At 41.5% G+C, this 25659-nt stretch overlaps 1 protein-coding gene across 1 annotated transcript in view; it reads left to right on the top strand.

Moving 5' to 3' along the window:
- The window catches only part of LOC132320843 (ATPase family AAA domain-containing protein 2-like), a 38604-nt gene extending 14167 nt beyond the window's left edge, over positions 1-24437 (top strand). The window contains exons 3-16 of the mRNA XM_059834469.1: positions 7526-7634; positions 7858-7973; positions 9757-9931; positions 10558-10646; positions 10993-11152; positions 12496-12586; positions 13016-13325; positions 16193-16376; positions 17925-18110; positions 19384-19516; positions 19663-19859; positions 21121-21280; positions 21640-21762; positions 24208-24437. Of these exons, the coding sequence (XP_059690452.1) occupies positions 7526-7634; positions 7858-7973; positions 9757-9931; positions 10558-10646; positions 10993-11152; positions 12496-12586; positions 13016-13325; positions 16193-16376; positions 17925-18110; positions 19384-19516; positions 19663-19859; positions 21121-21280; positions 21640-21762; positions 24208-24437 (2263 nt within the window). The remainder of the gene's footprint in view (positions 1-7525; positions 7635-7857; positions 7974-9756; positions 9932-10557; positions 10647-10992; positions 11153-12495; positions 12587-13015; positions 13326-16192; positions 16377-17924; positions 18111-19383; positions 19517-19662; positions 19860-21120; positions 21281-21639; positions 21763-24207) is intronic.
- The last annotated feature ends 1222 nt before the right edge of the window (positions 24438-25659 follow it).

The following is a 25659-nucleotide window of genomic DNA, read 5'->3' as shown; positions in this document are numbered from 1 at the left end:
CTGAGGCCTCTCCTGCCCACGCCCCTGGGGGGTCCCTCACCCTGGAGCCAGGCCTTGGGCTGACCCATGGCCTTGTGAGGAGTGGGGCCCGGCTGTTCCCCCCGCGCTGAGTTACCGGGGTGCCTCTGCCCGCCAGTGCTTCGCTGCTTTTTGTTTGTGCAGATTAGCCTTTAATCACGTCACCTAACATTCTAGGGAGTTCCCAGGCGTGCCTACAGATTTTATAGGATGATAGAAAAGCCATAGTCATACCAGCTGTAGGAATACTATTGAGTGTGTTTGCAGGTAAGAGAACATCATTATTTCTTGGTCTAGGCTTTTTTTTTCTAGTTGTCTCAGTGATGAACGCTGAACGTATTGGTTTAAGTCTTTACATGCTCCTGTGTGTGAGTGTGCACAAAGCCCTGCCTTCTTCAAATAAACCTAGGGCTCTGTCAAATTGAAAAATAGTTGAAAGGCTTTCTGTTATGATTTCTTTCTTAAACCTTTGAGAGGAAAAATGTTAAGGGTGACTCTGACATATCCGACTGCCTCTTGTTAAGCTTTAGGTCTTGTTACATCCATCTGTGCTGGATCTGAGAAGCAGAAAATGTCTTCAGGGGTTTCATCTCAGATGCCCCAATTCAAAAGCCAGTTACGGGAGGCGTCTCAGGAGGCCTTGCTCCACCAGCCCAGAGGACTGCTGGAAGGGAGGTGCTCCTTAAAACGAGCGATGAAGGAAAGGTGATGGAAATCCTCCTCGTGCAAAAGGTCTGTCTTATCATGAGAAGTTGTCAGGTGAACGGTGGGGATGACTTGTTCAAGGTTGACTGAGGAGAAGACCGTCAGACAGTTACAGGATTGCCCAGCTCTGTGGCTCAGGGCTGACCCCTCAGCAGCAGGTGGCCACAGCTCTCATTGCATGGCCCTGCATGGGCCTTACGCATGCATCACTGCCCTCCTGTAGTGACATTCTTCACGCTTCTGTCACCATCTCCATCAACTACTAATGGAAGTACCTCTTGGTAAAGTTAGTGTCAAGAAGTAGAAGAATCTGGTCGTTTTTCTGCCTTTTTCAGTGTGAGATGTAGTTTGGGGTATTCCTAATGAAACCTTGGGTTGTAAATTGAACAAGCCACCTCTCATGGTCATCACAGCTTTCCTCACATAGTAGAAGTGATAGTACTCATCCTCCTTGCAGAAATACCAATGTGAACAAGATCAATGGTAATAAAAGAAGTGTATCTTGAGTTCCCTTTGGCTTCCTGTGGATAAATGCCATCCTCCTGAAGGAAATCTTTTAATATCCCTCCAAATGAGGTCACAAATGGAACGGAAAGAGGAGAAAAACTCTCCTAACTAGATTTTAATCCCAGGACATGCAAGGTCAAGCTTGGCTGCTTCTCTGAACCAATGTTGAAATAAAAGGTGGGGGTTTTTTCATGAAACACTAAGTTTATCTGAAAGGTTTTGCCGCAATAATTTTTTCAAAGGCTATTAAGCTCAAGTTGTCCACAAGAAAGGTGTGGCGGAGAGGAGCTTTAGCTTTGAAAGCTGGTTGGCTGGGTTTTTTTTCTGAGGGCTACTTCTTGGTGCCGAAGTGGTTCAAGGCTTACCTGCCATGAGTTGCACCACTATCAAGTCATGAGACTTACAGAATAAACTTGCCTAAAGGAGGGAGAATTCCCTTCTTAGCTCAACATACATGGTTCAGATTAATATGTTCTTATTTCCTTCTTTCTTTCCCTAGGAATTTTCCTCTGGCAAAATTGAATGCTTCAGTGGACACTGTTTGAAATCAATGAGAAAAAACATGCCGCCCTGTTCAGACTCTAGCTTTGACAAAAGCATGGAAATATTAAGTGAAAATGTCAATTGAAGACACTTTACGAGGTATTGTATTTCTAGATGTCCAATCCCTGTTCAATTCATAGAATTAAAAGGAAAAGTGAAAGCATGCACAATGAGTCATGTCATGATAAATCTACAGCTAAAAATCTGCGGGGCAGTATGATTATGTTAATGTCAGTGTCAGTGTCTTAGAACGAGAATCACTCTTCTTAGTCAAAGTCTTCTGCTTGTATAAAAAACGTGCATCTTTTCCCAACTCTTTTGAGATCTCTCCTCCGCTTTGGTTACTGAGATGTTATTTGCACTATTGAGACTTCAAGATTAGCCGGTTAGGAAAGTTGCGTCCTTACCGAACTGTCTGCATATGGTACGCAGCAGACTTGGGACCTGAATCCTCAGTGTGGTCCACAGGCTTTTCTTTGCATGATGTGGAGCACTGGATTACAAACTTGGTCAGGTTTCCTAGTCTTGATGGGGAACAGTACAATACAAGACTTCTATACAATATTCTAATACAATAATTCTTTTCTTCTTTCTCTCCTCTGTTCTCTTTCTTAATGTAGGCGGTTGGCAAAGCCAAAGTCAGACCAAAAAAAAATAAGAATATAAAGAAGGTAAGTAGTGGTAACTCCCTAGGATTCCTTTTTACTCTGGTTTCTGAGAAGGATTGTGTTGGGTCACTCCATCTATTTAACTTGGCCACAAAAACTGCTGAACTCATCAACCCAAAGCAGCTGAAGTTGTGAAAATAGATAGTGAAAAGATAGTGAATTTCCTATGAGTTTTACGAAAAGAGGTAGGTGAGAATAGGAGGATATGCTATTAATTCCTGTCAGGCTTGGGGAGAACACAGCTTGAATTCCAGCCTGCTCTTAGGCACTAGTGCCTGAGAATCTGTTCCTTAGCTCAGGTTTCTTTGTGACACGGATTTTCTGGAGTCTGCAGGACACAAATTAATTGAAAATCGTTCTTGCAAATAGGAGGTAATATTTGAGTTAAAAAGTAATTCAGTCATGAGGCGCACAAACCCGCTGATGTGGGGAAGGTGTCACTGAAGTTCAGTGATTCACCTTGGAACTGAATCACTGTGCTGAGTACACAAGCAGGCTTGGTGCTGTGAGGCTGCTTGCTGGCAGCTGGGAAAATGTGTTATTTCCAGGCAGCGTCCTGCCAGCCATGGATGGGCTGAACGCAGGAAGGGGCCTGAAATGCGCTTTGTGTGTAGTAATTCAAGTTCTAATTGTGCACTACTTCCTCACTGACCTCTCTTAACTGTTTTAATGATAGTGCAAGTAACAGACCCGTGGCAAAGGATGCTGTGTGGTAAATACTGGGCAGATCGTTTTTAAAGCAGGCAAGCGTTTGAGTTCTTTGCTATTTGGGAGTTTATCTTGAGACGTTTCTTATCTTCTAGAGCTTTTGTGTCAGGATGCAGAAAATGAGTGATGCATGCTTAAACAATGGACTAAAACCACGCATCTTAAGAAGAGACTTCCCACATAAATATTTTTTTAAAAAAACTATTCGATACAATTTGACATGGATGGAGTAAAAACACCTTAGAGAGAGGTATTTGTTGCTTTCACTTTTCCAGAAAGAAGTAACTGGAATGAACTTGCTTCCTGCATGGAACAAAAGCTGCGTGTTTGTTTTCATCAGATTGGCTTCCCAGTCTATTAAAAAATTGCTATACAAGTCATGCTTTTAGGTAGGTAGTTTAAACATAATTAATTTAAGTTGAATGCTGTGGTGATGACAATAACTTCCAATTCAGTATTTAAAGAAAAAATCAAGCCACTGCAGATTTTTTTACATTTTACTAGAGCAACGGTGAAATAAAGGGACTAACGTATTTTCTGTCTCAAAATATTTTATACATTAATGCATTGTAGTCACCAGAACACTGAAGACCGGAGCTGATGCAAAAGCTGCACAACAAGTCCATGAAGAAAACGGGGATTTGGAGGTCCGCTGAAGCTGCAGACTTCAACAAAGTCGTTACACCATTACAAATCAATCTGTTTTGTTCGACAAACTTATAACAAAGTAAGTGGGTTTTTTTCATGATCTTACAAAGCTACTAAAATGAGCCTTACTAGCAAGCCTTTCTGCTATGGCATAATATTGGCTAGGGACTTTCTCCTTCTTTTGACAACAGAAAAAGGTATTGTTATTCCTGGCAGCAAGAGCTAAATGTATTCAGTGGTCAGGCTGAGACTTCCCTACGTGCCCTTACGTATATGGTACATCCGTGTGACAACTGCTGGGCTGCAGGTGCCTTCCATAGTAGAGTTCCAACAGGGTGGTGCAGCTTGGAACTTCTGGGTTGTTACTGGCAACCTCTGCTAACATTCCGTGGTCGTTGATCAGGTAGGGTCTCCTCCTCGTCCTCTGCCTGCACTGGTATGTCCTGCTCGCAGGAGCAGGCAGTGCCCCTGTGCCGTAAGAAGAGCCGGCGGGGAAGACGGCCGGCCTGGCTGAACAAGGAGCTTATGCTGAGGCTCGGGGAAAAAAAGAGAACTTACCACCTCTGGAAAAAGGGGCAGGCAAGTGAAGAGGAATACAAGGACCTCGTTAGGTCATGCAGGGAGGGAATTAGGAAGGCGAAAGCCCAGCTAGAGCTCAACCTGGCCACGGTCGTGAGTGACAACAAAAAAAGCTTCTATAAATACATTAACAACAAAAAGGGGGCCAAGGAGGATCTCCATCCTCTACTGGATGCGGCGGGGAACATTGTCACGAAGGATGAGGAAAAGGCTGAGGTACTTAATGCCTTCTTCGCCTCAGTCTTTAACAGCCACACCAGGTATCCTCAGGGTATCCGTCTCCCTGAGCTGGATGACAGGGATGGAGAGCAAAATAGGCTCCCCATGATCCAGGAGGAAGCAGTTAACGACCTGCTATGCCACTGGAGACTCATAAGTCTATGGGGCCTGATGGCATCCACCCAAGGGTGCTGAGGGAGCTGGCGGAGGAGCTTGCCAAGCCGCTCTCCATCATTTATCAACAGTCCTGGTCAACGGGGGAGGTCCCGGATGACTGGAGGCTTGCCAACGTGACGCCCATCTACAAGAAGGGTCGGAAGGAGGATCCGGGGAACTACAGGCCTGTCAGCCTGACCTCGGTGCCGGGGAAGGTTATGGAGAGGCTCATCTTGAGGGCGCTCACGGGACACGTGCAGAATACCCAAGGGATCAGGCCAAGCCAGCACGGGTTCATGAAAGGCAGGTCCTGCTTGACCAACCTGATCTCCTTCTATGACCAGGTGACCCGCCTAGTGGATGAGGGGAAGGCTGTTGATGTTGTCTACCTGGACTTCAGCAAAGCCTTTGACACTGTTCCCCACAGTATTCTCCTAGAGAAGCTGGCGGCCCGTGGTTTAGACAGGTACACTCTTCGCTGGGTAAAAAACTGGCTGGATGGCCGAGCCCAGAGAGTTGTAGTGAATGGGGTGAAATCCAGCTGGCGGCCGGTCACAAGCGGAGTCCCCCAGGGCTCAGTTTTGGGACCGGTCTTGTTTAATGTCTTCATTGATGATCTGGATGAGGGGATAGAGTGCTCCCTCAGCAAGTTTGCAGACGACACCAAGTTGGGAGGGAGTGTTGATCTGCTTGAGGGTAGGAAGGCTCTGCAGAGGGATCTGGACAGGCTGGATCGATGGGCTGAGGCCAACCGGATGAAGTTCAGTAAGGCCAAGTGCTGGGTTCTACACTTGGGCCACAACAACCCCAGGCAACGCTACAGGCTTGGGGATGAGTGGCTGGAAAGCTCCCCCGCAGAAAAGGACCTGGGGGTGTTGATCGACACCCGGCTGAATATGAGCCAGCAGTGTGCCCAGGTGGCCAAGAAGGCCAACGGCATCCTGGCTTGTATCAGAAATGGTGTGGCCAGCAGGAGCAGGGAGGTGATCGTGCCTCTGTACTCGGTGCTGGTGAGGCCGCACCTCGAATACTGTGTTCAGTTTTGGGCCCCTCACTACAAGAAAGACATTGAGGTGCTGGAGCATGTCCAGAGAAGGGCGACGAAGCTGGTGAGGGGTCTGGAACACAAGTCTGATGAGGAGCGGCTGAGGGAGCTGGGGTTGTTTAGCCTGGAGAAGAGGAGGCTGAGGGGAGACCTCATCGCTCTCTACAGCTACCTGAAAGGGGGTTGCAGAGAGGTGGGTGTTGGTCTCTTCTCCCAAGTGACTAATGACAGGACTAGAGGAAATGGCCTCAAGTTGCGCCAGGGGACGTTCAGGCTAGATATTAGGAAAAAGTTCTTTACCGAGAGAGTAGTGAAACATTGGAATAGGCTGCCCAGGGAGGTGGTAGAGTCACCCTCCCTGGAGGTATTCAAGGAGCGTGTGGATGTGGCATTGTGGGATGTAGCTTGATGGACATGGTGCTGTGTGGTGTTGGGTGGGTTGGTTTTTGGTGTGTTGTGCCTTGTTGTTGTTGTGTGGTGGTTGGCTTGCGTGGGTTGTTTGTGTGTGGTTTTTTTTTTTTGTTTTTTTTTTTTTTTTCAGGTTGGACTTGATGATCTTACAGGTCTTTTCCAACCGTAGTGATTCTGTGATTCTGTGATTCTGTGAATTATTGTTAATACATTGATTTGTGTAAGGTGTGGGGCTTTGTACTTCGCAGCAAAACTGTTTAACCTGTTTTTTGGAAATAGGTGCTTGTGGCTGCTTAAGACTTCCAGGTCTGAGAGCATGTGCGGGAGGATGTATTTGGAAGGTGTTTCATGTGTAAAGAATTTGGGCACAGCCAATGTTGAAATTTGCCACTGGTGTCTCTGTTTTGGGATTGCCAGTTGCAGAGAGGTCTTCATACCAGAGCATCTTTTATGTACTTGCCCTCTAAATGAATTTTCTTAGCATCAGAACTGCCTTCACTTTTAATTAACTTTTCTTCCATGCTTATGAATGTTCTTATAATGCTTGGTTGAGTTAAGATACTGAGGAAAGTTGGATAAAGCCAAAGTGAAGTAGTCCCAGTGTTTCTGCCTGTCTGTCCATGGCTTAATTCTCTTTGTGAAGCCCAAATGGACATTGTTTTCAGAAAGGTTTGCCAAGTGTAACAGCAGTGGGATGTTTTTTCCAGCATGTATAGTCATGGAAAACCAGTACAAAACTTAGATTACAGTTAAGAGAAGAACAAGCAGCCTGTTGTCTGAGGAAGGCTGTGAACTGAAAATTACTTAATGCTGTCATGCAGAACAACTTAAGTGCTATTATAAACTGCCATAATTTCTTTCTGTTGTCTTACTATGATCTTTAGAATTCTTATTTTTCTCTTGCTTAAATGGATTTTTTTTACTGTGCTCACCGAGAGGGAAAATAAACCTGAAAACAGTGTATTTTTGCAAATCTCAAATGCTTGTTCTTAAATCTATAAAAACCTTGAACATTTGATCTAATTTTTAAGTAGTGAGAGCTTGCATTTATGTATGTGCTGTGTTGACTGGTGTGGCTATTCGTAAGTGCTAAGAGTTGTTAAAGTAAACCCAGTTTAATGCCTGCAGTGACCTTTTTCCTTTATTTACTCACAGACATTAAATAGAAAACAATTTGAACACGTATTTAACTATTTAGGAAGTTTAAGCTCATTTGTAAGGTTTTCTGCATTCACTTGCCATTGTTATAAAAGCAAAAACCTTCTAGCTGCATCCTAAGTTAGAAAGCGCTTTTCTCTTTCTCCTTAATTCAAATCAGGTGTCTTCCACTAAACTTTCGGAAAGACGATTTGAAGGGAATTCACAAGGATCGAATGAAAATTGGAGCACGTCTGGCTGACGTTGATCCAATGCAAACAGATTGTTCAGTAAGTATTTTTAGTTCATTGTGTCAGTGAGATGTTTCCAGTGTTTATGAAAGCTTTCAATAACGTGCTGTCTACAGTTACCTTGGTTTACAGTTTTCTCTCAAGCAGTTTGAAAATTGCCCAGAGCATTTCCTTTGTGCTGACATACAATTTCTGATGGAACCTTATCAAGGTTGCAGCTTTCTTTAACATATAAAATGTGTTCTTTTGAATTTCTCTTTAGGTACGGTTTGATGGTGTAGGTGGTCTTTCTGACCACATTTCAGCTTTAAAAGAGATGGTCGTTTTTCCTTTGCTTTACCCAGAAGTCTTTGAGCGATTCAAAATTCAACCTCCAAGGTAACAGACATTGTTTCATAGAATCATAGAATGGTTTGGGTTGGAAGGGACCTTAAAGATCATCCAGTTCCAACCCTCTTCCATGGGCAGGGACACCTTCCACTAGAGCAGGTTGCTCAAAGCCCCATACAACCTGGCCTTGAACACTTCCAGGGTTGGGGCGTCCACAGCTTCTCTGGGCAACCTGTTCCAGTGCCTCACCACCCACATGGTGAAGAATTTCTTCCTTATAGCTGATCTCAATCCACCCTCTTTCAGTTTTAAAGCCATTACCCCTTGTCCTGTCACTACATGCCCTTGCAAAAAGTCCCTCTCCAGCTTTCCTGTAGGCCCCTTTTGGGTACTGGAAGGCTGCTCTAAGGTCTCCCCGGAGCCTTCACTTCTCCAGGCTGAACAATGCCAACTCTCTCAGCCTGTCTTCATAGGAGAGGTGCTCCAGCCCTCTGATCATCTTTGTGGCCCTCCTCTGGACTTGCGCCAACAGGTCCCTGTCCTTACGTGGGGGGCCCCAGAGCTGAACGCAGTACTCCAGGTGGGGTCTCATGAGAGTGAAGTAGAGGGGAAGAATCACCTCCCTCGACCTGCTGGTCACCCATTTTCATGAGAATATTCAACTGAGGTATCAATATGTTTCCATGCTTCAAAATTTTCAGGAGTGTTGATGGGGTTTTTTAGCAGTAGTAAAAAGTAATTTCTTAAAAATGGATAGAATCCAGAATATATGTAGGATCAAAGATGTACTGTGTGGGGAGAATATACTTTGAAAGTGTCTCGCCTTTAAAAGGCAGGGTTGGAGTGTTTTTGTTTTGAGTTCTACGTACAAGTCAACTTCATTAGTTTATAAGCAGGAAGAAGGAATTACCTACTGGTAGTCAACTGTAATTTGTTTCTTGGAAGTCCAGTTGTCTCTCCCACCGACTCTCTTTTTTTTCAAGTGCTCAAGTATCAAGTTTACAATTGATAGGACTTGCAACTAGAACCTTGCAGCGTTTGTTGTACTTAGTTATGAAATGAAATTATTAGTTAGCTTTACATATTCTTGGTCAGCAAAACTCAATCATGGTATATTGAAATACGACTTTTAATCCTTTGCTTTCAGTAACTTTAAAAGTATTACAAAGAACGACAACAAAATCTGTGTTTTGCTTCTTTATTCATTTAAATTCTTTTTGAAACAGCAGTGTATTGGCTTTTCTAGCTGATGGCTATATTTATCTGATGGCTATATTTATCTGATGGCTATATTTATATATCCCAGCTTCAGACTTCCTCCTCATTTATCATCAGCAATGGGAGACCAAGTCCACTAACTTAAAGCTTTTTACGGGAGAATTAAATGCTTTACTATCAAATCTTGCCTTTTGTGAAAACAAGAATGAATGTGCCGTGTATCATTGAAGAATGAACTGGTGATTCATAAGTTAGCCCAGTCTTAGATTCTGTGCTGAAGTTTGTTCTTGTTTGGCTCCACTGTGCTGTAACCACCCCTGTTAGTTTGTCAGCAGTTTTGGAAGTGTTGTTCTGGGACACTACGATCATTTCTCAAGGTTCTGTACATCTGCATGATCCTCTTTATTCATGTTGTTTACTGCCTTGTTGAGTTGTGTAGGAACACAAAACTTCCATCTGGTTTGACTTTTCTCACGCTTCAGCTGTTACCGCTCTCTTACACGTGAAGTGTAAGCTAGAGAGAAGAGTTGTGTGTTGTAGGGATGAGGGTTGTAATAGGTACTTTGCCATGATGTTTTTTTCTTATGTGAATCTTTGGTATTTTTAATTGCAGAGGCTGTCTCTTCTATGGCCCTCCAGGGACTGGGAAGACACTGGTTGCTCGTGCACTTGCTAATGAATGTAGCCAAGGTGACAGGAGAATAGCCTTTTTTATGAGAAAAGGTGCCGACTGCCTGAGTAAATGGGCGGGGGAATCTGAACGACAGCTTCGTTTATTGTTTGATCAGGTAAGGTGGAAACGTGCCATGTGTTCTGTCCGAGTTGTAACTGTAGTTTTCTGTGGTCAATATTTTTAAGAACTCACTCTTTTTTGGGTTTTGTCAGTTCCTTCCACTGAAACGGGATTGTCAGTGTTTCTTTTTTCAGTGGGTTTTTTAGGGGCTTGAAATCTTGAGATGTATTGGGAAAGATTAATAAAACAAATGAGAGAACCTCGCAAAGCAACACCCCCCCCCCCCCCCCTCAAACAGCCACAAAAAAGGTTTCAAGAGGCAAGAGACGGTGGCTTTAGATCAGAGGGAAACAGATGCAGGCTGCAAGCATGGTCATTTAAATTCATAACAGAAGCTTGCTTCCAGAACCTGTAATTGAATTAAGTCCTGGCTCTGTTCTCGGTGGTTGCCAAATAGCTGTAAATACTACTGGTATGATTTGTTTCCTGTCACCCAGTCTCAGCGGATTGACATAGCTGCTGTCTTCTGTTACTCGTGCCACTTACTCCGTTAGCTCAATTAGTAGAGATCCCTGATGCTAGTTGGAAAAATCTAGCTCCAGTGACTTTCCAACCATGACGTTTTTCTCTTTAAAATTGTGCTAGTTTACTTATGTCAGTATTCCTGTGTTTTCATTCTAGGCCTACCAGATGCGACCTTCAATTATTTTCTTTGATGAGATAGATGGTCTTGCTCCTGTGCGGTCCTGTGAACAAGACGAAATCCATAGGTAGTACATTTTTTGTACCTACATAGAAGCTGCTAGATCTTTGTGAAAAGAAGACCACAACCTATTTAACTTCATGTGACACATTCATTTGTCCTGAAAACTAGTAATTCAATGCTACTAAACTTCAGATGGTTTTTAAACAATAATTGAAAACAATTCACTAAGCTTGATAGCAGCACAAGACCTGTGTTACCTTGTCTGGTTTTTTATGCCTTAAAACGAGTCTTTCAGTAAGGAGCATCTCATCAATAAAAGCTTCTCCTTTTTGAGTGGTCATTGGAGAAGGTCATGTAAAACGTAACAAAATTTACTAAACCAGTGAATGAAAATTATATTTTTCTGTTAGCTCTATTGTATCAACACTTCTGGCACTTATGGATGGGTTAGACAGCAGAGGAGAGATTGTGGTAATTGGAGCCACCAACAGGCTGGATTCTATAGATCCTGCTTTACGAAGACCCGGACGGTTTGATCGAGAGTTCCTCTTCAGCCTGCCAAATAAAGAGGTCAGAACTTAAACTCAACCCTAATGCTAATGTGGCAAAGTCCCTCTTTGTAACAAAACCACATAACAGTGCAGTATCACGGAGCAGTTAAAGTCGAAATCAGTGTTGTACAACTTGGACAAAAGAGGGATGTCTGGAGAGAGCTGCGTTGTGCTGTGGAGGGCAGATCTGGTACTGAATATATATGACTAAGATGATTTCAACAAGTAGGTAGTTCTAGAATTAATTTTGGTTTCACTGTGACCAGCCAAGAAAAGGGGATGCTGCTAGTCGCTGAAATGTTTAAGTAAGGATCAATGTCTGAATTAGCTATAAATTACTGCTATCTCATCTGGAAAATGACAGAAATGGTGTGCACGCAAGAATTCCTTTTTGCTAACAACAACTTTTACCAAGGCTGGTGCTGGAGCAACTTAAGATTTTTCATTCCCAAAGTGGTTCATGTTTGCTTACTTATTTAATCCAATTAGGCACTTTCACCCTGAAGCACTCTTGCTCTCAGTTCTTGGTTTATGAATGGATAGTGGACGTACCTGTGTTGGACTGTTCCCAGGCTGGGTATCCTGGGCGTTCCCTATAAGTATTTGGGGATCTGACATTCTTACTGGTACTCGTTAACAGCGACTTGGACAAAGATGTGAAGTACACTGCACAGGTGCAGGGCTTGGGAAGCTTCTAGTTCAATGGCAATAGCTAAGCAATGAAAAAATAGGTATAGAGCAACAAAAACATATTGGGGGGACGATAGTGTGCAAAACTGGAACCCTGTTTTTGTGGTTTTTCTCTGGCTACCACTGATATTGCTTTTTCTTTTAGTAGCACTTTTTGGAAAAAGGATAAAATGCTTATTGGAGTGAAGGCTAATAAAAGTGCACTGAGCAGTGTAGTTAACACACACATTTGCCTCCAGTTTCTATCTGCTTTCAGGAACAGGAGAGGAGGTGCCATGAAACGGATATAATACACAGTTCCCTACAGTGGAAGAATTCTAGAAATCTGCCATAATTAATCTGTGTACCAGGAAATACTTAAATGAAAGTCTTGCTAAGATCAGACACGAAGACAGGCAACATTTGACATTTTCTGGATCAATGACAGGAGTTTGAGTCATAATTATTGTTCTTTGTAGTAACTGTAGCAATTTGAAAGGTAGTGCTAGGACTGTCTTCCTTGAATGAACTGGCAGAAGACCAAATTTGATGAACTAATGAGCCTGTCATCACGAGATTTTGCTGAATTGGAGAGAAAAAGTATTTTTATTAATGTGAGGTGGTTTTGTGTTTTGTTTTTTATTTTTAAGAGAAAACTTAGGACAAACCAAAATGCAACCATTTTGTTTCCAGGCTAGAAAAGATATTTTCAAGATTCACACACGAGACTGGACCCCTAAGCCACTGGACATGTTTCTTGAAGAGCTAGCTGAAAAATGTGTTGGTAAGTTTGAAAACAAAGTCAGTCACTGCACATGACTGAGTCCTAAGGAATCTGAGCTTGTACCAGGCAGCACCCGAGCTCTTGTGCCTTGCTGCAGAGTGAGGCAGCTGACACGCCTTGGGAGCAAACAAAGTTAGATGCTTCTTTTCTTTTAATTTTCTTCTTGTCTCTCAGAACATTAAAGAGCTTTGGGGCCTCTTCCTCAGGACTAAAGTTCTGATTAGGAGGCCGCTTCATAAGCGCAGGGTATCAGGCTGTGAGCCACATAACAAAACTTCTCTGCAGTTCGGTAACGCTTTGGATTATCTCTTAGCCTGTTAATTTTTAGCTGCATACAAAGTCTTTCAGTGTTGCACTTTGGAAACCTTGGCCTTGACTTCTGTGTTGCCTGAGACTGACATAACATTTGATTCTTGTTTTGTTTATTAGGATACTGTGGTGCTGATATTAAATGCTTATGTGCTGAAGCTGCCCTCTGTGCTCTGCGCCGCCGCTATCCTCAAATATACAAAAGCAGTGAGAAACTGCAGTTAGATATTGCTTCTATTAAAATAACAGCGAAGGATTTTGTCATGGCTATGCAGAAGACTGTTCCAGCTTCACGGAGGGCTGTGGCTTCACCTGGGCGAGCACTATCACCTATTTCAAAACCACTGCTTGAAAACACACTAGCAAGAATTTTACAAGCCTTGCAGGGAGTATTTCCCCACGCAGAGCTTGCTCTAAAGAAGGACCAACAGCAAGGTATAACAATAGTAGCCGCTTCTTTAAACTTCTGCCAAAGCAAAAACTTCCGATTTGTGCAATCAACATACAGAAACCTCTCAGCCATAATGACAGTAGGATTTTATAATATGCACATGCACGCCTTTATTTCAGGAATATCGTGCATAGTTTTTATTCTGGATTCTAAACTGAAGTGCTGGATGGGAGCTGTGAATGACTCGCAATACCTAGGAGAGAACTACGCATTCTCTCCTAGAGCACCCTGTTTCTCACAGTAGCTAATATCGTGTTTATCATTCGTAGAGATGGATTTAAGGTTTAATGTGTGAGGCACCTCTTTCAAAATAAATGTTTAAATGGGGGGAGAGGGCATTTTTACATGAATGCTTCTAATTCCTGTGAAGAATGTCAGAACCACAATACAAGTATAAGTGGTTTAAGCTAAATATTGTTACAGCTATTGTGATTTTTAACCATAGTCTCTTAATTTGAGTGTTTGTGGATCACACTGTACGCCTGCACATGAGATCAGAATGTTTCAGTAACGTATACTCTGGGGCTTGGCTTGCATAGCGTATGTGAGCTCACACTCCTGACTGCATCAGCCCTGACCAAGTTGTCTGTCGGTTGGTGACAGCAAATAAATTGATAAACTCGCTGCACTCCTGATTAACGGAGATCCATGAATAGTTAGTTATTATCCTAATCCCTGGAGAATATCCTATCAGTATTACTCCCAGTAGAGCTGGTAGATTGTTTGCATTGGTAAAAGAGGCAGAAACCCACCAACAATATAAAAGCAGAGAGGCTAAGGGATTGGTAATTGCATCCCGTCTCCGTTGTCGGCCTTTCATGATCTCTTCCTTCGGGGATCTTTGAGGAGCCTTATTTAGAAGATGTGTTGATCTGTATATTCTGACTCACTAGTCCTAGACAAAGGGAAGTCTGTGGCCACCACGTTCACTTAATTTCCCCACATCCAGTGGGGGAACCTGCTCCAGAAGGAAGTGGCCTTGTTGGGTTCTTCAGGTGTCTAGGAACTACAGAAGTTCCTAATCATCTTTATTCTAAGGAAGAAACCTCCTGTTGTTTTCACCAACAGAGAGAGAGAATACCTTATGCAAATCATGCGATGTAGGACAGCTTTGTAGAGACTTGTGCAATCTCCTTAGATCTGTGGTAGGATAAACTCTTCAGAAAATAACATTCGGCATGTGCCCTCAAATGAAGAAATACAATATAAGGGGTCTCCAGCACTGATTTAGAAGCTGTATTAATGTGAGAGCAAGCTATGGACTATTCAGGAAAGTTAACAAACCTCTCTTGTCTTTCAGACAGTTTAAATCATATTTTAAGAAATTATGCGATTGACAGTGATGAGGAATCACCATTAATCTTTGAAGATAAGCCAACTCCTGAAATGCCTGGTAGACAAAAGGAAAAATTCCTCAATTTTAGCAGGTACATATTTGTCCCTTTATGTTTGCATTATTCAGATGGCCGTGTCTGTAAACAGTTTTGGTGTGAGGGGTGGTAGATGAAGAAGTAGAGGGGAGGGGTGTGGGGGGGTGATCAATATTTGCAAGAAGTAAGCGTGAAGATCCAGCTGGGTACTGAGGTTCTAATGGAGTACACTGCCATAACCCATCAAACTGAATGGCCCAGCCCTCTTTTCCTAAGTCAAAGTGGTCCACAGACTATTAGAATGTGTTGATTTAATCCATGGCATTCCTTGAAAGACTCAAGACCAAAGAAACGTGCTGCCTGTCCTTTTAGCTAAAAAAACCCTACAGATTCGTGTAGACATCTTTTGCCCTTCTAATTTCCAAGATTGTTAAACCAGCAGCGAATTATGTAGCAGAAACAGAACTGAGAAATGGTTTGTTAAAACACTGTGAGAAAAACTTAAACAATGTCTGCATTTTGTACCTTTAACTGACTAAGTTTATGTTAACTTTTTAACATTTTAATGTGGAAGTCATATAAGCTGACAGTTGAAAAAACAGATTATTGTCGTCACTGGTGGGTCAGTTATTTTTCTCACTTTCTATTGCTGCGCTGTCCAGAAAATCTTCTGACCTGCTGAGCTTGGTTAGGTCTCTAGATCTTTGACTTCAGCCAGCAAAGGTACAATAGTATTGTGGTGGAAAAAAACGAATGCTCTTCACAAATGTGTTTCATGCTAGTAAAGCAGGATTACTAGGAAATTAATAGACAATTCAAAGATGAAACATTAGAATGACTGAATAAAATAAATATACATCTTAATACATATTGAGTGTACTGCTGTAATTTAACCAGTCCATTTGTGTACTTCTTCAGATACAGCTAATGTGTTTCAGTGCCCACGTTAATTTTTTTCTAGAAATGTTGTTCTACTCCTTCCTTCCCACTATCTCCAGTAACTATGGCCAAATTTCAGCTAAACTAGACAGATGTAGAGATCTCACAGCTACTTAAACTCAAGACCTACTGAAAATCAGTGTCTACGGGCAGTGAGGAGATCCAGATCGGCATGTGCTGAGAGATAGAGTTGTTATTCTCCCCCATATCGGGTTACTGATGAGTTGTCACATGTGTATTTAGCTGGACAGTCCCCCTGTATGATTTAAGAGCCGTTACTTAACCCAGCCAAAGGAACAGCAGACATGCTGGGGATTGGTAGGATTTCTTAAGGGAGGTATGGTACAAGTTTTTTAAAAAGAAAATGGGCTTTGACAGTGTTCCTGATCACAGACCAGCTTATTATTTGCTGGAACATGGAGAGTATTTACCGAAAGGGAAAAAAAAAAGAAAGAAAGGTGTATAGGAAAAAACCTTATCATCTGTGTGCCTATTCATCACCTCATTTTTAAACTTGTTTTCTTCTTCCTGTTCTAGAAATGCTTATTACCAGCCAACATCTTGCAGGCCACGGTTCTTACTAGTTGGAGAGCCAGGATACGGGCAAGCTTCTCATTTGGCACCTGCAGTAATACATGCCCTGGAAAAGTTTCCAGTCTATACACTAGACCTATCTGTTCTGTTTGTTAGCATGACATCATCGGAAGAAACATGTGCACAGGTACCTTTTTTTCTCTTTAATCTCATAGGATTCATGAACTGTATATAAACTAGTAAAGTAAGCAAAATTCATTGTTAATGGAGGTGGCCTGGTTTGAATGTGCTGTTAGGTTTACTTCTGTCTGAAAAGCCACTTTTCTGCTAGATCAAATGATACCAAATGAGGATGTTACATGTGGCCCTATCTTTCATTCCAAAGGAATGGAAAGTGAGGATGTTGCTAGCAGCTTGGGAAGCTGGGAGGTGCTGCTAATAAACCCCTCTTTATAGCAAGAAGTCCTCCCCATCTCGGTAGGATCCAGAAAGTTGTTTTCATTGCTGCTTAAGAATCTGTGCTCCCAGTAGATGGCTCTGCAGCAGCCTGACTGCCTGTCATGCACTTTTTGTAACCTTCATTTTCATTATATTTGTAAGGCAATCAAGCTTTTGGGGAAAAGAAGTGTTTCTTTTCTTATATATACATATACAGCTTGTACTGCTGCAGTATATGCAGTAAAAGCGTTAAAATTCATGGAACACTTACGTTTGTTTTTCTTATACTAGAAATTAAATATAAGCAGATTTAGTGCTGTTTTCCTTTTTACTTTTAGGCAGGAAATCCCTTTCATTGTTTGACATCACTGTATTAAAATATTTTCACCTTTAGTAGCAGCATTTGAGAGCTCTACAAGTAAGGATGGACATGTTACATGACTGGAGACTCATTTGTCACATAAGAGGAACAATTCCTTTTGTGTTATGTGATGGTTGCACCTGCAGTCATATAACTAGCATGTCTAGTCACTGCCCGGATATACCACGTGCACTTCCCGTCTTGTGACAGGAACTCCCTGAATATTGATAATCTGAAAGGGTGCACGGAGAAATTTGTCATGTGAAAGGACTGTTGCCGCTTCCCTCATGTGGTAGATGCATGTCCTCTTCTGTGATCGAGGTACCATCTGTAGGCAATGGCTTGTGGTCTTCCGAAGCACGTAATCTGGTCTGATTGATAATGAGAGGCTGTGAGTGATTTAGCTATTCAGGCAGCTATTCAGACTGGTCACCTCTTATAAAATGTACGTGAAGTTATGAATTGTAACCAGGCTTCTTTCACAGTGTCAGCCCTCATCTTTTCACATAGGTCTTTGCTTGTTCAAACTGTGCTTCAGAGTGACTTGGATATGTGCGCACTCTGAATTGAAAATGGTGCAGTCGGAGTCGTGTAGTGATTTACCCAGGCTAATACATCTTGCTCAAGGGTTAGTCTTGTTTTTTCAGGCACACCACCACAGCAGCTGAGTTGTAAGGCTCTTTAGGCATTACCTTACACCTAAGTAGTTTTGAAATCAGGCAGAGATTCAGGTCAGTTTCTGTCTGTGTAGCAATGTCCATATTTGAGTAAAGTGAAAATTTTACCTTATTGTTAAGGAGTTGTTCTTTTGTTGGATTGTTTTGATGTTTTGGCTGCATGTGCTCCTATTTCATAAGATAGTTTGACTGACACGTAGTTATTTATTAGCCTGTTCTACATGGTTTAGTTTTCTTATCCAAGCTTTCATTTTACCAGTTGATGCGAGAAGCACAAAGAACAGCACCAAGTATCATTTATATTCCACATATCCATTTGTGGTGGGAGGCTGCTGGAGCTACATTGAGAGCTACTTTTACAACACTACTGCAGAACATTCCAGCATTTGCTCCAGTTTTGCTGCTTGCAACATCTGATGTGTGTCATGCAGATCTCCCAGAAGAGGTATTTCTGTTGATACTTTTCTTACTTTTTTTAGTCAGTTTTTTGTTAATTTATAAATCCTTTAAACATTGGAGTACTGTGCACTCTTAAGCAAATTCATACTGTTATTACTCAGGTACCCTAACCAGGTCTCTTAAAATTTGCTTAGACAAAACAATGCTTGAAAGCATTTGCCTAAAGTGTTTTCTGAGTAAAGAGCTTGACTTTGACCCAACTTTTTCCCCCTTCTCACACACTCATGCTCATTAGACAGACATAAACATTTACTTCAGACAATAATTCCAGTGACTTCAAGATTGTTAGGTATGTACTTAGTCAAGAATATATGGTGCTTGAAATATACATGGGAAAAAGATACTTTTACTGAAAAGTGAAAGATAGTTTTACAGAGAAAGTACGATGGTCACACTCTTAATGATGGAATGTAATTTCAAATTTAAATTCTTTATTAAAAATTTCAATTTCTTTCTTCATATCGGTGAAAGCTTTACAAATCAGAAAGCTAAGTTCCAACTTCTGTTTAAGTAACTTGGAAATCTATTTTTAGTTGTATTTCTTAACAAAATTCAGTAAGAGTATGTGCTTAGCTTTCTACGTATCTGAGAGTGTGCATTAAAGGAAGGTGTTCAAAATGTGAATATGCTGCTCTGATTATTTTGTCTCATTTACTGGGGGGGAGAGAGGGGGTTGCCTAGATGTGTTTATCATCAAATGCTTTGAAAGGGCTTAACTTTCTACAGAAATTCTTCTACGGTTAATAAATTCTTTCTAAAATAAGTATTGAAATTCCTTCCATACTTTCTGGTAGTAGAGATTGAAAAATGGAGTAAAACTTGGAAGTGTGCAGCTTTAGACACCTCATTTAAATTAATTTAAAAAAAAACCACAGCACCTTACCAAAAAAGCCCACACTTGTCTCCTGAATCCTGCCTGTTCCTTCTATAGCTGCCATAAAGATTCAAACTAAAGGACAGCAAGGCAGGTAAATACATAATAAGCAGTCTAGGAGGTGCTGAATGTCAGCACTTTATCAGTGTGTCATAGGGTCCCTTCATTGAGCTTTAACTCTAGAAGTGCTCCTTAGAGAAGATACTTTAATTTGCCATGCTAACCTATGAAAATCCAGCCTTTTAAGGCCAAGAAGATACCTTTTCACAGTTTGTCTTATCAAGGTGATTATTCGGTTTAATTTGGAAAGGCACTCATCTTTTTGGAACAGAACATGAATTTGTGTGACCTTACATCTGAAATATCTTTTCTCCTCATGCTTTAGATAAAAGAATTGTTTATTAATGATGATGAAGTGTTCAAAATCCAGTTGCCTAATGAGGAAGAAAGAAGAACATTTTTTGAGGACTTAATTGTAAATCAAACTGCTAAACCTCCTGCATCAAAAACTAAGACAGGTGAGGATATTCTACATAGAAAACTTTGCTAACTGTAAGTTAACAGTTCTACAGCATTTGCTTTGGTGGTAATTTTCTATCAATAATTTTTCATAGGCTTGTATTTGAGTACCGTAAATTGACTAAAAGTTTCTGATTCTTTTAAGCTTGGCAGACATTGGAAGTACTGCCTGTAGCACCACCGCCTAAGCCTCCACAGCTGACAGAGGAAGAAATAAGAGAGCTGGAGGAGCAGGAGGAGGATATATTGCGTGAACTTAGGATTTTCTTAAGGGATGTGACTCGTAGACTTGCCGGTGACAGACGTTTCAGAGCATTTACAAAGCCTGTCGACCCAGAGGAGGTAAATTAGTGTTGATCTGTAATACCATTTTATCTGCGTGTATTCATAATTTCTGCGTGTTTATATTTCTCAGAGTTTGTGTGCTCTTTATAGGAAGGTTTGTCTTTGTTTTTAGGACCGTACTATTCTGATTTTTCAAGAAGCAGGAAGTTTGCTTTTACTTTTGCTGACTCCTTGAGGCCCTCAAATGTCTGTTATTTGAGTTTCACTGAAAGCCCCGGGTTCCTTCTGCAATGCCTTCAGAACTTTAGAATATTTCAGTTGGAAGGGACCTATAACGACCATCTAGAGCGACTGCCAGTTAGACCGACTGCCAACACAGTTCACTCATGAAAAGGCTTTGACATGTAGGCATGTTACAGCACTGAAAAGCAGAGAGATCTCTTTCTTTATAATTATAAACAGTATCTATAGGACTGTTTTAATAAAGCCTAAAGCTCTTTAATTGACTGTCAGTAGTTTCTGTGAGAACAGGAGTAAGAACAGCAGTTTTTAAAATAAATTCTAAGATTCTATTCTCTGTTTCGTCTGGGGCTCCTCCGTATAAGATCAACCATAAGGGCTGTGTGGTTTCTTCTTCCTCCCATATGCTTTCTTTTTTTTTTTCTCATGTAATGTATTGAATAAGTCTAAGCCAGGGGCATATACTTTGAAGTCAGCTGTCGTTTTAATAGAGCTTTGCATTTCAGCAAAGTCCTGTTCCCCTAAACATCCACTGACTTGTCTTTCCCTTTACTTCTAGTTTCTGAGATGTAAATAACCTAAACAAACCTAGATGTCCTCATCTCTACTAGTCATTAGGCTCCTTTTATGGTCTGAGTAAAGAAATCGGCACCTCTTGGTCCAGTTATCTCATGCAAAAGTAGATGCCTAGGACAGATACTTCAAAGGTGCATTCCTGCACCTTTTTCTTCCCGCCAACAACAAAGAGAATCTCGGGTGACTCTACTGAGAAAGCTTTCTTTGCTGTGATTTTCTGAAGCAAAGTGAAATGAATCCCACTCTGGGTGTCTCCTCCCTTCTCTGCCCCACACGTGCTTCTGACCTCCCTGCTTCTTGTTTTTCCCTCTTCTGGTCTGTCTCTTCAAAGCCAGTTGAAATAGCCCTTCTATTTTCAAGCAACTAACTGGTTAATTTCCATATCTTTGGATGTGTCATAAATATTTGGGGTTTTGAAGAAGTCCTTTATTTTACGTTATTAAAATAATTAATGTTGGTAGATACTGTGTTAAATCTCTGAACACGCATATTTCATTTGTAGGTACCTGATTATGACGCAGTCATTAAACAGCCCATGGACCTTTCGGCAGTTCTCTCGAAGATTGACTTGCACCAGTACCTAACTGCAGGAGATTTTCTAAAAGACATCGATCTAATCTGCAGCAATGCTTTACAGTACAACCCAGATAAAGACCCTGGAGGTAAGAATGTGTTTTGATCCCTAATTTGGAAAAATTAAAAATGTATAAATTGATAAACGTCGTCTGTGGACAGTAGACTTGGGATTAGATCATTTTAAACATCCACAGAGAGCATTTCTTGCCAGGTTGTAAATGTTGGAGCATTAAACTACTTGGACAAGAAATTGTGATAGAAGTGTTGATCAGTAACTAGTGCTTTTGCTTTAATGATTAACTTTTATGTTGTTATGCTGAAAATATTCACTGAGATAACCCTTCAGAACCTATCTATGAAAAGAGCAAAATCTTTTGATAAGTAATCAAAAGAAAGGATTTCATCGGCTGGTAGAAAAGACTCAGTTCTGACTGTAAAATTTCAGATCGTCTCATTAGGCACAGAGCTTGTGCTTTGAGAGATACTGCATATGCCATCGTGAGAGAGGAAATGGATGAAGATTTTGAACAACGCTGTGAAGAAATTCAAGAATCTCGCAAGAAAAGAGGTATGCTTTTTGACGCTAATGATTTCAAGACTTGTCTCGGTATTTGTAACCAACAATGCAAGACACAATTCTTTGCTATCTGTTCTTTATTGCAAGGTTGTAGCTCTTCAAAGTATGCTCCACCTTACTACCGTGTAATGCCAAAGCAGAACTATGTTCCTGGCTGTGAGAAAACAGACCCAAAGTGTAACGAAAAGATGAAGATGCCAGCAGCGCCTGTAGATTCCAGTACACCGTGCTCTGAAGGCAAGTTGCATTTTATTCAGACTTTCTTGGAGAAGGTGCTAAAGTCACTGATACCTTCTCTGGTTTTGTGACATAACAGGTTTCTGTGATGCCTGGTTCTTCGTGCCGGAGGCGTTCAGTGTTTTTAATTTGCTTCAAAACGTGAGATAAATCCAGAGGTCATTCATTCGATAGAGTTATGAAGTTCAAGTACATTGGATGGTTTACATTGTAAGACACTGGACTTGATGACCCAACTGATGTTTAACGGCTCCTAAATTGCTCTCTCTTGAAGTCAAAAATGTTGTACATGGCAGTTTCTGAATACTCAACTAGCTTTTAGTTATGAGAAACAGTATTTTTCCCTTCCCTGCCCTCAAATGCTAAAATCTATGCCACCTCTTAGTGTGATTTCCAACTGAAGGGGGAAAGGGCAGAAAAATAGGGGAGCAATAATAATAGATATGTAAAGGAAAGACAATTATTTCCTCACTTTTCCTGTGAAAAGGACATGAAAGAACAAAGGGACTTGGGTCTCTTTTGGCTAAAACGCATGACATGGTGTGAACTTTCCTGGTCTCCATAACAGGACTAGGAATTTTGCCATTGACTTCACCCATACGCTTTGTGCAGTACTCCATCGATACAAAGAACGGTGGGTTTTTCTGGAAGGCAAAAATGCTAAGTTTGTTTTAAACAAGGTTAACAGAAAGCGCGTGAGGTGTAAGTCTTCACAGGCAAATTTTTCTCCAGCAAATATTCCCTTAAAATTGTCTCTTTAACTCTGCCCAACATGTGTTTAGCTTCTGAAGTTTACAGCTTTATAACCGATTTGAAGAAGGGCTCATCTCCAAATGCTTTTCTGTTCATCTATATTAGTTCACGTAGTAAGACAGTAAGCAACTTCACCTAATAACTTTGCTTTCTGGTAATACTTCCTATCTAAAGTAAGAATTTTCTGCTCATAAAATCTTGAATCTGATGGTTTTGTGAGTGAAATTCTGTAGCTGGCTTTTTAAAATCTAATAGCAAATTGACCTCATTAACTTGCAACTCTTTCTGTAGACTTATGTAGGGAGACAGACAATGTTACCTGAGCTCCTTTGATAATTTTCCTTGTAAGTCAAGTAAGATGAGGATGCTGGATTTTGAAGGAAGAACTGTTCTGGTAATGTTTTGGCTTACTTTTTCTGATATCTCTTTGTAGAGATGTCAAAAAGGAAACGCAGAAAGAACAAAGCGTCTTCAAGTATCGCAGCAAAGAGGAGGAAATTTTAGTTCAATAAAGAGAATAAAGTTCCAGAAGACCAAAATGAAGTAGAGAGTGCGGAAGAGTCTCCAGAAGAACATGTTTCTAACATGGATTGCACGGAAGTTGAGTCCACACAGGATTCTTCTATGGAAGAAAATGGAAGCGTACTTCAAGAACGACAGAAGAATGGGAATGAAAATAAATCTGGGTCAGAAAACGAAAGAGAGAGGGTTCTTCTTGTGGCTAAATCTGCTTCTGAAAAGAAGAGTGTCATGCTTTCTGAACATTCAGACCTAAGAGAGGACAGTGAAATGCCAGATTGCCAAATAGCAGAAAGTTCTGAAGACGGAGATTCAAATGGTAAGTGAAAGGTCAAACAGGTCCTTTAGCTCCTTTTTCTTCCTGAGGAGGATTACACTATTTATTAGGTTTTAGCCTTCTTTAATTCCATTCTGCTGTTTCTGTTGCATCTCTCTAAAATCAGCACACAGTGTTTCTTGCATAATGGTGCTGCCCCTCTAGTTATAGTAGCTAAACTCATGTTTTTCTGCAGCTGCTGTTCTTTTGATTCTGAAGTTTGTTTTTCCAAATGGTACCTAATCGAAAACAGTCATTGACTTTCTTTTATTGTATGAGTATTGTTCCACTAAGGAGCAGCGTAAGTTAAAAAGCTGTACTTCAAGCAATGTGGACCCAGAGTCACATGTGGAAAAGAAGACTTCTGTCCTAATGTTTGCAATGCAGGATGTGTTTCCTAACCTAAATTACTTTGGAGTTTTACTGTGCAGTCCTGTAATGGCAACGTGACTCTATTTTTTTTCCTGTTTTTGCCCTCCCTTTTTCTCTAGTGCTTTTCTGTGTGCCTGAATTTCTAATTTTTATGGAGCACTGGCTTTTGCCAGGAAGAAAGTAAAAGTCAAGCATTTCTCAGTGAAAAAATGGTAATGGGTCTGTCTCTGTCATTGCAGAGAGAGACTGTATTCCAGGCACAGGACACTTCACTGATACTGTATTCCCGATAAACAGGCCGGTGGCCGCCGGCGTCTCCTCGCCCTTCGGCCAGGCGAGGTGCCGGCGCGCAGCGGTTGCGCAGGTTGGGAGTTCTCGGGTGGCAGGGACGCCCTCACAGCCCGCTCCTTCGCCGCCAAACTTCGGCTCCGCGCTAGACCGTCCCGCCACGCACCCAGACGGCTTTTAAAGACAGCGTCGTCTCTAGCCCCGTGAAGGGTTTTTCTCTGACGCCAGCCCCGAGTTTCTCTCAGGCGCCCTGAGCTGTCGCTGAGGGAGGACATGGCCGCAGGGTCCAGAGCCCCAAACCAGGGGCGAGTGAGCACAAAGTGACGGCTCTGAGGGAAAAACCCCACACCACACCACACCCCCCCCTTTTTCTTTGTTTAGTTACAGAACTTGGAGAATGGGGACCTTTTCCTTTAGTACATAACCTAGCTATTGAGGCAATATTTAGTTTTGACTCCTGCTGCCTACTTGTCAAAAATGTTGCGTTTCTACATACTATTTCTTTGATCGCTGCTTGCCATTTTGGTTCAGACACTAGAATACGACTGTTTCCCTGAGGAAGAAAAATAAAGGTGTGCCTTGTGGGAACCGTTAACAGTTGGTCATGGAAGCTCAAGATACACAGAGCTACAATTTTTTTAAAAACTGTATAGGTACAGTATCCTGTCCAGACTACTGCCAGAAAAGAGTTTGGTCAAAGCTCTGAAAAGCAAAAGATTTGATCGCAGGAATGTTTCTGGTTCCTCGTTTCCACACTGTCACTCCTGTTCAGTTTTTCAAACAGTCATCTTGGGGAACGTGGTCAGCAAACCACCCCCACAGTCCCATCGAAAATGGCTGTCAGCAGTCAAGGTGGAGATCAAGTTGAGGAAAAATTACGTTAATTCCTTTATTACCTTTCCAATGTAATACATTACATTAAAATGTAAATTTTCAATATAATTTTTCATCCTCCTGTGCTTGCCTTGGCCACATAACCAATACACCTAGAGTGGGGTGTAGCTAGCTACACCTAGCTCATGTACAGTTCTTATTTTAAAGTCTTAAGGCTCATGCTGTTTTTCAAGTGTAAGATTGTTAATGATCAAAATTATTCTGTGCTTAAAATAGAGCAGACAAAACCCCCCAAAAAGGTGATTCATTTTTTATTAACACCCATCCAAACAATACAGATAAAAGAAAAATTCTGCATAGTACACAGATGTTGGCACAAACACACTAGAAAGAAACAAACAAAGGAAACTAAAACATGCGTAAGAAACTAAGCATGGAGGGATTGCACAGTTAGGCATTCAGTGTCACCAGACGTTGTGTGTGTGAGGTGACATAACAGCAATGTATCATGCCACATACTTTATCACAGCTGATATAAACTTTTATTCTCATAAACTTACACTTTGCCT

This window comes from Gavia stellata, unplaced genomic scaffold (assembly GCF_030936135.1).
Source record: "Gavia stellata isolate bGavSte3 unplaced genomic scaffold, bGavSte3.hap2 HAP2_SCAFFOLD_34, whole genome shotgun sequence".
In the NCBI taxonomy this organism is placed as follows: domain Eukaryota; kingdom Metazoa; phylum Chordata; class Aves; order Gaviiformes; family Gaviidae; genus Gavia; species Gavia stellata.
The sequence above is the reverse complement of the archived record's forward strand: the minus strand, read 5'-3'. Positions and strand labels throughout refer to the sequence as shown.